The sequence below is a fragment of the Ursus arctos genome, unplaced genomic scaffold (assembly GCF_023065955.2).
Source record: "Ursus arctos isolate Adak ecotype North America unplaced genomic scaffold, UrsArc2.0 scaffold_15, whole genome shotgun sequence".
Taxonomy (NCBI): domain Eukaryota; kingdom Metazoa; phylum Chordata; class Mammalia; order Carnivora; family Ursidae; genus Ursus; species Ursus arctos.
This window is the reverse complement of record NW_026622819.1, coordinates 32024330-32038786: the sequence shown is the minus strand read 5'-3', so window position 1 is coordinate 32038786 and position 14457 is coordinate 32024330. Positions and strand designations below refer to the sequence as shown.

General features: G+C 38.7%; 1 protein-coding gene across 2 annotated transcripts in view; it reads left to right on the top strand.

Annotated features, from left to right (window-relative positions):
• Positions 1-14457, top strand: part of OXCT1 (3-oxoacid CoA-transferase 1) — a 133806-nt gene that overhangs the window by 37538 nt on the left and 81811 nt on the right. For both annotated transcript variants that reach the window (XM_026506888.4, XM_057312222.1), the window contains one exon: positions 414-474. In XM_026506888.4, the coding sequence (XP_026362673.1) occupies positions 414-474 (61 nt within the window). The remainder of the gene's footprint in view (positions 1-413; positions 475-14457) is intronic.

The window sequence follows — 14457 nt, the reverse complement described above, 5'->3', positions numbered from 1 at the left end:
TACTTTCTCATATAAAGTACTTCTACTTTTCTTAATATTTTAACAAGAGTAAGTTTAGTGAAATATATAACTGTAGAAACAAAGTGGCATCCCAGTTAAAAGATTTAGGCAAATTAGTTTTAAATAGAGTAGATTTATTAGTATCTGTCTTATCTTTCTGTATGTGATCTGCATGTTGAACATGAAAAGTAGGCCCTCTTTACTTCAGCTCCGTAAAACTTGTAATCGAGTGAAGCGGCCATTGTTTTTATTTATAAAATTGTTTTAACACTTATGGAAAACATGATACATTCTTTTTTAAAAGAGTTACAGATGTTTAATTTAAAGAAATTATTTAAATCTATAATTAAAGCTGAGAGAAATGCTTCTTATTTTTGGTCTTCTTTTCCCACTTTCTCCCACTCCTAATATAGGAAGAGTGCAAGAAATTTCAATTTGCCGATGTGCAAAGCTGCAGAAACCACGGTGGTAGAGGTAAGAGAAGAGGTTATTTCTGCTTTCCAGAGGTTGCTTTATAAACTTGCTGGTATGTATTAGTTCAGAAAATGTACGACAGTTCATTTGTTTTCTGAAGGATAAACAATGACCGCTTTTAAATTTTGGATATCGAATGATTCTATTTAAATATGTATTAGTTGAGGGCACCTGGGTGGCTTAGTGGGTTAAGCGTCTGCCTTCAGCTCAGGTCATGATCCCAGGGTCCTGGCATTGAGGCCCACATTGGGCTCCTTGCTCAATGGGGAGCCTGTTTCTCCCTCTGCCTGCCATACGCTTACTCTCTCTCTCTGGCAAATAAATAAAATCTTTTAAAAAATAAATATGTAATAGTTGAAATTTTACTGTAACATTAGCTTTCTGGTTGGCTAGGGCCTCACTAGAATGTTCTTTTTGGGATCAAGCTGTGAGACTGGCTGGCTTATAACAGTCCTTTGAATAAAATAGACCTCCTTGGGTAAAATTGCAAGATTCATTTTTACATACAGAATCCTAGAAAAATAGTAAGTTATATCATTATACTGTGTTTGACACTGTGAATTCTTTAAGGAAGAAGGAGGGTAGTACAAGTAATTGCTTTGATGTGGTTCTCTTTGGAGCAGTTGAATTAAGGAACTAGCTGACTCTTCTTTGGACATCTCATGGTGTGGGAGAGACTTGACTAATTCTAGAGTCTCTCTAGAGATTTTTATCTAGAGACTAAAATAGGTGGCTTAGGGGCGCCTGGGTGGCTCCGTCATTAAGCGTCTGCCTTCGGCCCAGGGCGTGATCCCAGAGTCCTGGGATCGAATCCCACATCAGGCTCCTCCGCTGGGAATCCCACATCAGGCTCCTCCGCTTCTTCCTCTCCCACTCCCCCTGCTTGTGTTCCCTCTCTCACTGGCTGCCTCTCTCTCTGTCAAATAAATAAATAAAATCTTTTAAAAAAATAAATAAAAGAAAAGAAAAAATAAAAATAGGTGGCTTACACCCAAACCCTGCCATTTTGTTTATATGTATTTGAACCTGAAAGGAGACTTCAAAATGATTCTTAACTTGAGGTTTTGCGAATCACCCTGGAACCAAATTTTCATGAAAGTTTGAGACAGATTTTCTTTGGGAGAACCTTATAGGAACCCATCGTAGGATCTGGAAATGGGAATATACATTCGTGGTTTTCTCATGATGGTAGTGTCGTATGTGGCCTCTTTGGACTCCTGCATACATTTGGCCAAGATGGTATTTCATGGAGGCAGTACAGTGGTATTTTTGAAAAATCAAATGTTAGAATTCTGTTCCTCTCTTGGAAAGTGAAGTGTGTTATTTTTAAAGTCCTGGAGGATGTGGTAATTTTCAACCCAGGCATGGTGGTTTCTTTTGCAATGGCTTTAGTATATTCTCTGCATTCAAAGTGGACAATGTGGTTTACTCTCATTGTGTAATCTGGGTTTTTTAAAATTTATTGAATCATCTTAATGACCTGTCCATGGCACATATGCACAACATCACTGAAAAAACCCCTGTAACCTAGCTTAAAATAATTGGTAGTTTAACCCCGTTGATTTTATGTGCTTCTGTAACACTTCCTGGAACTAATATTCCTTCTCTGAATACCAGGGGCATTATGCATTGTCCTGGCTGAAGTTCTTTTCTTCTTCTTCGTCTTCTTCTTCTGTCTGAGAATCATGGTAGATACTAGAAAAGAGAGGAGGTTTTTTTGGCATATGGGATAGGGAGATCAATTCCTTTAACCGAGCCTGTAGGTATGGTAAAGGCTAGCCCCGCCTTGTCTGAGAACAGACATCTCTATCCATCCCTGCACTCTTTCCTGCTAGTTGCAGACTCACTGTGGGATCCTTTTCAATACAGTGCTTCCATCAGCCACTCCCAACTGACTATACCTACAATGTCCAACATGGCGGCCACGAGGCATGTGTGACGTTTAAAATTTAAATTAATTAAAATTAAACAAGGTAAAAATTCATTTTCTCTTCAGTAGCTGCATATGGTTAGCGACTACTGCCAATGATAGTGTCAACACAGATATAGAACATCATCACTGTGAAAAGTTTGATTGGACAGAGCTTAGTTATAATGATTCAGATGAAATCTAATTTGTCATTCTAGCTCAGGAATCTAAGCAAAACAGCTTTTAGATAATGGATTATCATAAGCTCGATAGTAAGAGAGGTCCACATGCTTGTAAGTCGAGTTATAAGAACTGTGTTCTCTTAAAAGACGAAAATCATTTGGAATTGGGGATGGTATATGAAAAGTTCATTTTGACTTTGTGACTTTTGTATTATTCTGAGTCTGGTGAGTACTCTGGACCTCCAGATCCTCTTCTTTGCTATGTTCTGTGCACTCTGTTACCTGCACGGACCTCCTGGATTCTGTAATTCTCTTCTATTCCTGTCCTGCTTTATTTGGTGGTGATCCTAGTGGCGTGGGTGATTATGAGTGGGTCTCTGCAGTGTGGTATTAAACAGGAATCTTCAGAGATCATAAATCACCCACATTTTCTCCTGCCTGTTAGTTATTAACAATAATAATAGCTACTGTTAATCAAGTATTTATTATGTATTAGTCACTGCTATATACTTTATGTGCATATTCTTTTTGTCATCTTCATAATAGTCTTATAAGGTTGGAACCAGTATCCTTATTTTACAGACGAGGACTTTAAAATACAGAGGTTTAAATATATGACCTGATGTCATACAGCTAGTAGACCCAGGACAGAACCATAGATGGATTCCAGGTGTCTGCTCTTTTCCATTATTTTATAAAATACTCTCAAATCATCATAAATGGATGATTTTTCAAACTTTTGAAAGATACTGAGTCTCTGGAAGTCGTCCATTTCAATGATAACTATTAGAATCAAGCCGAGAGCTTGTTGGCTAATTTATTTCTCTCTCCTGTTCTTTCTTGCCAGTTATTCTGATCATGGTCTTTTTCTCCTCCACGACCACATACCTTGGAGCTGGCTTTGAGAAAAGCCTCACCCTGTGATCAGTAGCTCTGTGATGGGTCCATTCAGCCTTCACCTCAGTTCATTCTACCTTGTAGCCTCTTTGAACCTCGCAGCTCCTCACAAATTTCCCTAAATGTGGTGATTGAATGTCTGCTCTAGTACCTTCAGACGGTCAAAAAATATTTTTGAGAACTCTTAGCTCATCTCCTTTCCCTCATAGAGGAGGAACTAGTGGGCTTTTCTGAAGCAGAGCGTGGGTTCAAGCCTGCCTCCCAAAGCTCCGTGCCGCTCCATGGTGCAGCGCCTTTGCAGCCTTTTGCCGCATTTACGTCCTGTACTTTGAGTTTTAAGCAGGGCAGAACTATAAATATAATATTAAAGATGGTTCCCCTAGGCATCTCAGAATTATTTTGGGCCTTAGAAGCAGAGTGGCAAAGGAACATAGAGTTGCCTCTTGCTTTTTTTGTTTGTAGTTTCTTCTCTAATTAATTTACAGTGAACGTTTTCTGCAAGAAGTAAACCAGGGTGTTTATCTTGAATTAAGGAGAGTATCAAATTCACCCTCAATATGAGTTATTTTCAGTTTCTCTAAAAGGGAACTTTTCCTGCTTTCCAGAAGAGTTTCCCCTTTCAGATGTGTTCTCCATTAGCGTGCGAGTTGTATAAAGCCAATGAGGTGAGCCAGTGTGTCTGTTTTCCCCTTTAATAAAATAAGTGTGAATATTGCATTCATATTTCTTAAAACCTGCAGACACTTGCATACTTCACCACAAAGTTGTGATACAGTGAATGCAGGCTGTCCTGCGCCCCACCCCGCCCCTCCCGCCATCATCCCCTTAAGGAACTGGGTGGCTACTGGGAAAAATAGTACAGGTGGGTGCACGTATTGGCACAAATGCCAGAAAGATGTTTCTCTTTTTGGTCTGGACAGTGATATTTCTGGACCTGCTTCTCTTTGAGTGGGTGCAGGCATCTTCCCTGATAAACTTCACAAGTTTAAGTGCAAAACCAGCCAGGGAATGACTCTTGGCGTTGCATTCTGTGTGTTTAATGAGAAGTGAGGACTGTCCTGTCTTCCTAAGGGAACTCATTTAGCTTTTGGAGGGGTCTTCTTATCCCCTCAATTCCCGGTGAGCCCCTCTGCCGGTCTTCTGGGGCCTATCCCACTACCTTGGGTTTTTCTTGGAAGTGACCTGTTTCTGCATTTTTTTAAAAGCGACTTATAACAGAAAACCCAGGGGGAGGGGTTGGAGTGCTTCACTCAGGAGACTGTTGAGCTTTTGTCTCCTGCAAGCAGCCTGGCATGCCTGCTCTGTCAGAAAAGGTCGTCTGACTCAGCCACCAAAGGCTGTTGAGGCTGCCTGAGACGGAAATAGCCCAGCTGGTTTCGTCAGGGTTGTGCCGTGGCTGGTGTTAGAGGATAGCACGGTTTATACAGAGCCTCTTCTATTTTAGCTAATTTCAGCTTTTAGTTAAAACATTTTGTATATTTATTATCACAACTTGAATAAAGTTATTTTTATAATATTCACATTATGATATATGTACATATTTGCGTATGAAAGAATTGCTTACACGATACTTGATGCATGCAAATATTGTATACATGTAGCCGATGTGCGTTATGAAGCATAATAATATATTGAACACCTGTGAACCCACCTGAGGTAAGAATGAGAAGATTGCTCATACTCCTCATCCGCCTGCATCCCCTGCAGCCGTGACCGTTATCAGGAATATGGTGTTTTATCAGTCCCTTTAAAAAAAAAATGCTCTTAATTGTAAGGTATGGTCATATTGAAAATTACCTCCCAGAGTGCTATCCTAAGACCTGTGTTAGAAGAGGCGAGCTTTGGGAACTGTGCCTTCTGTGTTCTGTACTAATGCCTGGCACGTGCCGTGTCTCCGTGGCGGATCAACTAGCGGAAAAGATGGCACGCTGCCGTTCCGCCGAGCAGACGTGTCATTTCTGATTGGTGGGTGAAGAAGGGTGAAGATTGATTGCAGTATAAATGATATTAAAATTTTTTGTTTTTGATGTTTATTATGAAGCATGATGAATTTGTGCAACAGTAAACAGAAGAGTACAGTGAAGCCCCCTGAGCTCATCCCTCAGCTGCAATGACTGTCAGCCGGTGGTCATGCCCGCCTCATCTGTATCCCCTCTCCCTTTTTCTCCTCCTTTATCATCTGTAAAGAAGCACGAGATATTATATCTCAGCCACATTTTAAGGAGATTTCAAGGAAAGTCAGAAATTCTAGTGTGCCGGGTACTTTTCTAGGTTCAGTCAAGTCCAGCAGTGAATGAAACAGAGACACACTCCTGCTCTCATGGAGCTTACGTTCCGCTGCTCAGGACAGAGATGAGATACAGTACATGAGGGAAGTACATACTACACCGCATGATGATGCGTGTGAAGGAGAAAAAACAAAAAGCATGAAAAGGAACATGAAATGTCAGGAGAAGAAAGTGAAGGTTTGTTTAGATAAGGTGGTCAGTGAAAGGCCGCAGTGAGATGACTTCTGAGTAGAGACCCCCAGGACGTCAGGATACCAGCTCTGCAGCTCTTGGAGGGGGAGCAGTCTAGGCGATAGGAGTAGCAGGTGGAAAGGCACGTGGTGAGAGCATTCCTGGTGGGTTTGAGGAATAGGGATGACCTACTCTCCCTGGTTCAGTGCAGGGTGGTTAGGCTGAGGAGCTCCCATGAGGGTAGCTTTCTTGAGGGGAACGCCAATGTCTCCTTCTGACGCTATGGGAAATAGGATTTGTATTTTTCATTCACTTTGTAATACTGCCCAAGACATGATTAGGCCTAAATCTGACTTTAAAACTCTGAGATGAATGGAGAATGATTCTAAGATTGGAGCCTCCTGGCTCTTGTGACTCTTTCTGGCCCTGTTTGGAGAACTTTGCATTGATAACTCCTTGCGAATTATCTTAGCAGAAGTGATCAAACTGTTTGTTATTTCACTTTACAATTAGAAGGTGGGAACACAGTGGATTTTAATGACATGACTTAATCACATCAATGGATTCTGTGAACATTTAATCTCTACCAAGCAGGCCAATTAATGTATCCATGTTTTTAGAGACTTTAGTTATCTTCCTTCCTGCTTTAGAGAACACAAAAATGCTTGAGGGATAAACATAATTCCTTTCCTCCTAAGTGTCTTTTATTCTTAATCTTGACATTGCTAATGCCTTATGATATTACAGCTTCTTAAGTAGTGAAACTCATAATTTTTGCAAGAGACAGTAAAAAGAAAAAAACATAGATATAAACAGAAAAAAATTAAAGCTTCTCTCCACATAAGACAAGTACTTCTAACCAGTGAAGAGACCTCATTAGACAGATTCAATTTGGAGCAAACATATCTATACCTGGGCAACTAGTGGTCCTGCCTGTATGGAACTCATTCTACACACACAAATCTCTGATTGACATGTGGAAGCATGATATTTATGAGAGTCTGACTAGAATGTCAAGTTTGACATTCACTGTGTGCCCTTAAGTATTTACCTGGTAAAACTCTACTTCAGTTAGTTAACTAGAATGAGGACAGCAAGAAACTAGTTATTCCAGTCTTCTTTACATTATCCACCCGGGCCAGCTGAGTTGAACACTTGACACAAATTCCTTTTTAAAAAAGGGTGGGGAGAGGTAAGAGAGCTGTTTGATACAATATGGAAAGAACGAAAACCCTCTTTCCTCTAAACCCCCATGAACCCTGGCAGAACGCAGTCACTTGCCCCTGTGTTAACTTTTGGGATGGTTGTGGTAGGCAGTGGATATCATTTATGCTGTCAGTTTGTTTTTAGACCTGTCAAATTATATAATATCTTTTAATTTACATTTCTTTCTCTCAGTTTTTTAGTTTTAAGATTTTATTCATGCTTTGTATTTCATTTTATAATTATTCTAAACCACTCTGAAAGAGATCTCTGTAAGTTTCTTATGCTACAAATTTAGCCAGGTATATAATCCTTTGACAGATAAGATGATAATTTCCTTACACAGCTTAACTGACTGAACTGATTGACTCTACTTATTGCAGAGTAATAAAGTATTTAAAGATCATTCATGACCATTAAAGACCATTGAATTTTCATGAAATGCTACATTGGTTTGAAAATATCTGAATACTAATGAAGATGTATTTATTAAGACAAATTGTACTTGAGTGTTTTGGCAAAAATAATCTCAGTAGTAGAACTTACTATTATGTTAATTCTGCTGTTTCCACCAAAGAAGCAGTAAATATTAAGAAAGAATGGACTTGGTGAATGCCCAGTGTTAACTTTACTGCTTTTTTTCTTTCTTCTTCTTCCCCTCTTCCTCCTTCTCCTCCTCCTCCTCCTTCTTTTTTTGCATACTCTTATAGATTACTAAATATAATTCTTAGACTAATGACCATTTACATCCAGAAGAATAGCAGAATAGAAACATGGTTTATTGATGATAAAAATATATTAAATCAAGTGCTAATCCTGACATTTTATTTCTTGTTGCTTGGTAACAATGCAGCAGCTATGTGAGAGAGTTCCATTATCTCAGGTACAATGGACTTCATTGCATTGTGGGGTAGAAATACCAATTACAGCAAGTCATTTGTATGCCATTATCCTTACAAAATTTTGGTGCTATTTTTTATTGTTAGTGCAGAGATCCTGAAAGTCATTTAATAACACATGGATGGATGTGTTATTTTGATGGATTGGTGAATTTTATTCTATTTTTGGCTTTTTGATTTTGTGTCTATTTATAATTTTTGAGGCTTCACAAATTTGCATTTTATCAACTTGCACTGTATAAACTTAGGCTTTTACATTTTACTATAAGTATGTATGTTCTAAAGGATGCTTCATTAATTCTTAGTGAACATTTTTTATCCATGACCCCGTAGGGAGGGGAAAAAATATCTGGGCAGAATTTTTTGCCTCTTGAAAAATAATCAGGGTGTATTCCTCATCCTTCTGTAATATAAAACATTCCTAGTTTAGTACCTGCTTCAGGAAAAAGAAACCTGTAGAACTAGTATGAGTCATGTTAAATGAAAGACTGATTTATATTTTATGTAACTGTGTATGTTCTATGTACTATTAGCTCACAGTTATTATTTAGAAGGGTTGCAAAACTATAGCCCATGGCCTCTTTTAAGGTATCACATAGAGTTAAGAATGTTTTTATATTGTTAAAGGGTTATTAAAAAAAGAAGAATATGTAAGAGTCCACAAAGCCTAAAATATTAACTGGACTTCACAGAACAAGTTTGCAGACCCTTAATTTATAGCCTGATTTGCATTTCTGTAGTCTGAATATCTTTTAAAAAATTTTTTTTAATTTTTTTAATTTTTTTTATTATATTATGTTAGTCACCATACAGTACATCTTAAATGTCACTCAGTATTATTTCTTAAAAGACCAGTGGGTTCAAGTAGAACTGAAATAGAATAATAACTGGTTTGAAAAAAATCAATGAAGAATTAAATTGCATAATAAGAATTTGTGTGGTAGTGCAACGAATGTGCAATTTGACAGGCCTTTTTGGGGGGGCAACCGTAATGAAAGGAAGATCAGATACAACTTGCATATTCGTCCACAGTTGTTACAATTTCTTTGAAATCTCAATGTCTTTGTCAGTAAATCTGACTTTCATATTATCATGAATCGATGGACTGATTCTATTAGAAGCATCTTGCCTTTTCCTGCCTCTTTGACTTGTCTCATACTTGAGGGCCAGTTTCTTGTGTCCACAGCGCACAGCCAGGTGAATGTCGGTACCTCAGGACTTCTGCAACCTGAGCATGTCCAGCATGCAGCACCAGCTCCTGCTGGCTGGCTGGAGTTGGAGTCATCCTGTGTTTCTGGCATTGGAAGGGACCCTACAGCCCTGGGCTTTCATCTTCTCCGTATCCCAGAGAGAGGGAGAGAGGGAGGAAGAGGAGTAGAGAGACTTTGGGCATGGTGAGGCTGATTTTCTCAGCCTTCCAAACTGTGGCTTTTAGCTTCCTGTTTTGTTTTTAGTCAGAAACACACTTAGGATTTGTCTGGTTATTTCTTGTTTGTTGGTAAGGTAAATCGGGAAATCAGGGACTTAACCAGGGCAGCCCTGTGCTTTCTTGTATATAGCACCAGTCCTCTGAAGCGATAGAGAAGGCTCGAACCAGCCTACACGTATTCTCATGACAAGAGGCAAAAGTCAGTTATGTTAGCTAGATTTGCTTAACTCCTCTCTCTTGTAAACAGAAGCTCAGAAAACTCCCTACTTAAGCAGCATTTCTGCAGTAGCATGCATCTTATATCACTTTCTGTTTGTGTCATGCTTTGTTTTTCAAAGCACTTTCACATATATTAACTCGTTTGATCCTCTTATCACCAGGTGACATATGAGGAGAGGCAGTTTTACTACAATATTACAAATGAGAAAACTGAGATAGGGGTAGATTTCTGGGGCTAGATCACTAGGAAGTTGAATGGCCTAATGGAAAGGACACTTGGAAGACTTGGTTTAAGTCCTGACTGTCCATGATCCATCTGCCACTGGCAGGCTATGGCAGGCACCAAGGCTTTATTTTTGAGATGCTCATCAGTAAGAAGGACTGTAAAATTGAGAATGTGGGTAGGTAGGTATGTGGGATTTTACAGGAGGTGGGACTTAAGCACAAATGAAAGGGTCATGGTTGTAGCGTGGGTACTGTGTGTAGAATGGGTTTTACGATGCCATGAAGGGAGGCAGGATGACCAGTGAGGAGATGACTGCACTGATCCCGGCAAGAGGTGATGGTGACGTGCAGGTGGGGAAGGGTGATAGAATCGAGGTAGACAGTATTGTGGAAGAGGAATCTGTCAGACCTGCTGATGCACTGGATATGGGGTGCTGGGTAGAGGAAAGGCAAAGATTAAAATAACTCCTCCACCTGACTCAAGCAATGGTGTGCCACTTCCTGAGATAGGAAACCTGGCAGAAGGGGAAATAAGGGTTCTGCTAGGCGTGTTGGCTTTTTTAGGCATTCAGGTGGTAACTTTGCAGGTGCACGTGGACATGTATGTACAGTGCTCAGTGGAGAGGTCTGGAAGGGGGTTATACTATTGGGAATAATCTACATATATTTGGTAATTAGTCATGAAATGGAAAGACCATTTAGGGAAAGAAGTCCTGAGACTAAGCCCTTGGGAGTCTCTGTATATTTCTTTGTCTTTTTTTTTCTTGTTATGAACAGAATCTGAGATTAAGAATTGTATCTTTGTCTCTCACTAGCATCGTGACCTTGGACAAATTACTTTAGAATTCTAGCTTCTTTATAGTATCTTCTGTCTGCCCATTTCATGGGTCTATTTTGAGCACCAGTGGGAAAGGGCATTTGAATGTTTTCTAAAGCTCTGAAGTGCTGTGTGCTCACCTTGATCCCTCCAGCTGCTTTAGTCAATAAACCTCAGATGACTGCCGGTGTTCTCACTGACCAGTGAGGATGGCTTTGGAACTCTGTGCAGTGGCTGGCAGTTGGCCAGGCTCACCCTCCTTATCCTTTCCATGTCTTCCAAAGTTCTCGAGATCCAAGGGAATGAAAATTCCATTACATCCCCAATTTATAAAATCTTAACTGAGTTATCAGTGAGTTATCAAAAAACCAACCTAGATTGTGGTTCAAATATATCGTTAGCTTTAATCATCAGTAAATTACCTAATATTTAAGGCTCATTAAAATAAACCCGAATATGTTGATCCTTTCATTCAAAAACTGATGACTTTTAAGGGGGAACATTGTGGATACCTTGAAGAAAGGAAGGTTCTTATAAATCTGTTGTTAGCCTAAGTTGCATATGCTCAAAAATTGATGACCTCTCTTTTCTGTCATGTTTTAAATAAAGCATTAGTTAATGACCTACTTATTTCTTTTTGTATTTTTGTCCAAAAGATTCAAGTATTTTGGTTTGGGTTGAAAACTAAAGTTTGTTCCCTGAGGAAACTTGTGCTGACAACCATCCATCTTGACTTCTTTTGAATGAAAATAAGTATTCTTTTGGGAGCAAGAGAAACAAAATGAATAAGAAGGGACTCAGATATTCATGGATGGTTTATGTTCAGCCATGGACACACCACTGCCTGCAAACATCAGAGGGACTGAGTGTTCAAAAATAGATGTTTTCCATATTCCTTAGGATGGAGCACACTGTTACATATAAATAAATTAGACTGCAGGTGTGTTTTCACTGCTTCCGTATGAAAGCTTTGCCTTATTGAATTTTTACAAACTCATGAAAAACAAACTCATGTTTGTTTTTAGATGAAAAGGTTTGAAACAATTGCTTAATTTGGGAGAAATAATGAGAGATTAGAAAACAAGAATACCTTAACTGCTAGAAAGTAATGGTTTTTCTACTCTGTGGTTCATTCCATGTAGAAACCAAGACCACTCATGTCCAAGAATGTAGGTCACTTCTTCCATTCAGTTTCTGAAATTTAACATTAGGACATAGTTTCTGTCACTGAATATCTAAGTCCACATTTAATTGCTTTGAAAAGAATTTAAAATCCAAATCCCGTGGGAGGGAAGTTAAACAGGAATGTGAAGAATTCTAGTATCTTTTTCATGCTTTTTGTGAAAAGGAGCTGGGTTATTCATTTAAAGAAGCTATTTTAGTTTCCTTAATAATTGGGGGAAAGGATACAAGTTTTGCCTTGTGAAAAAATTCTTTTCAGTTTCGAGTTTCATTTTAAATTTTGGAAAAGCTTTGCTGGCATAGACAAAACTCGGGGAAGAAAAATTCATTACCAAACTCAGACAAATACAGGTTGATTATAAAAAGCTACAGGATTAACACTGTTGAATTTGAAAGTTTTGGTATAATTTAAATTTCTCTCAGTTTGAGGAATTTACAATCCTCATTCATTTTGAGAATTGGCATCTCAGAAGTGGAATTAGACCTTTAGAAATAAAGGAAGTATTAAATAGAATTTTAAAAGTAGTTCTATAAATCCATTCCTGCTATAAAAAGTATTTTACCTGGTGAGTTATTAACAGATTTTTTCCCCCAATGCTTTTGGCGTTACGTTTGCACCTAAAAAGTTTTTGTTTATTTTTCTTCTTTGTTGGTTCATATTTTTTAATGTACAAAGTAGCATTTTACATGTAGAGTGACGAGAACTAGGTTTTATAAGGATGTGGGAAAATAGAATGGAAAACTTTTCTTTTTCTTTATGAAATTCATTCCTAGGAAGTAAAAGGGGCAGTAGAATGGTCTAAGTAGAATGAATACAACTAAAGCATGCCCTACACAGAGTGCAGTAGACTCTATTATTGAAATATTTTCAGCACTGACAATAGCAGGTGAAGGAGTTACAGACTTGTAATAATAAAAATAACAACAACAGAGACAATAAGTACTGTTTATACCGTGCACTTAAATGCAAAGCACCTTATGTCATCTGTTATAATAATCCATTGAGTTAGGTTTTATTATTCTTATTTTATAGAGGAAAGAAATGAGGATAGGGAGAAATGTTATGGTAACAAAGCTAGTAAAGGGGGAGAGTTAAGATCCAAACACATTTCTCTCTGCCTCCAAAGCTTATATGCTTAAGCAAAAGTAAAGGATACAAGGTGTGTTTTAAGGTGCATTTTGTTTTATACTTTGCAGTATTAACATTTCATTGTGATTTACTACCTCCTTACTGGCAGGGTCATAGGTCTTTAGCGAATTGAATTTTTCCGTCAACTAAGTATAGCTGCAGGACAAAGAGAATACTTCCATAAACACAAAATTAGAAATCATTCAGTATATTAACCTCTTAAGACTTATACAGTAAGAGTCCCCTAACAGCTATAAAATGAGGGCCTTCACATTTGGGAAGCTAGAATGGTTTTCCTCCAATTAAAAATGAGGTGGATAGTGTTATACAATGGTTTGATTCTAAGAAATTTTAGGAGTCTATATTATAAATATTGGCAATGATTATCTAGTTAAAAAATATGGACAATCCCCCTCCCCATCCACAGTTTCACTTTGCACACTTTTAGTTACCAGTGGTCAGTTGCAGTCCAGAAGCAGATGACCCACCTTCTGATGGTCAGTAGTAGCCTAATGCTACCTCAAAATGCCTACATCATTCACCTCACTTCATGTTATCAGGTAGACATTTTATCATCTCATATCCTCACAAGAAGAAGGGTGACTACAGTGCAGTAAGATATTTTGAGAGAAAGAGACCATATTCACATAACCTTTATTACAGTATATTGTTATGGTTCTATTTGATTATTAGTTGTTATTAATCTCTTACTATGCCTAATTTATAAATTAAACTTTGTCATGGGTAAGCATGCATAGAAAAAATATATATGGGGTTTGGTACTATCTGCAGTTTCATGCATCCACTTGGGGTCTTGGAACATGTCCCTCAGGGATAAGGGGGCACTACTGTAGGCACTTCCAGTTTCTGGTCTGGCATCTCAGGAGGCTGGAAGCCACCGAGTGTGTCCTCACAATACGAAAAAACTGAACAAACTGAAAATCAACAGTGTTTCTCATAGATTCATCAGGGAATTGAGGTTGCAAGGAAAACCATCACCTCCAAAATTGGGACAAACAGCTGATAGAATTATAGCATACCCTGGGAGGAGAAACCCAGGAGCAGAAATTGCTATGGGAAGCAGCACTCGGGTAGGAAACCCTAAACGAACTGATGAGTTGCTGGAGGCTCAATGTGGACAAGCTTGAGAGTTAAAAACTTTGAGGTGGCCCCAACTTGGGTGGGGGGGGGGGGTCATACTTTCCTGGGTTTTACCTCCAGGATCTCGAGCAGATTCTCGCAATAAAGATTGGAGAAAAATCTCCTTGTGCTTCTGGCAGGAGGAGGGGGAAGTAGCCATTTTGAAATACATGCAGAGCATTCTCATTATCTTCTTCTTAACAAGGCCTGCCTTCAAGAGAAACTTTTTCATCAGAGCCTAACTGACCTGGGGAGAAGGAAATACCCAACTCTCTAGCCTTCCGGTATGGGAA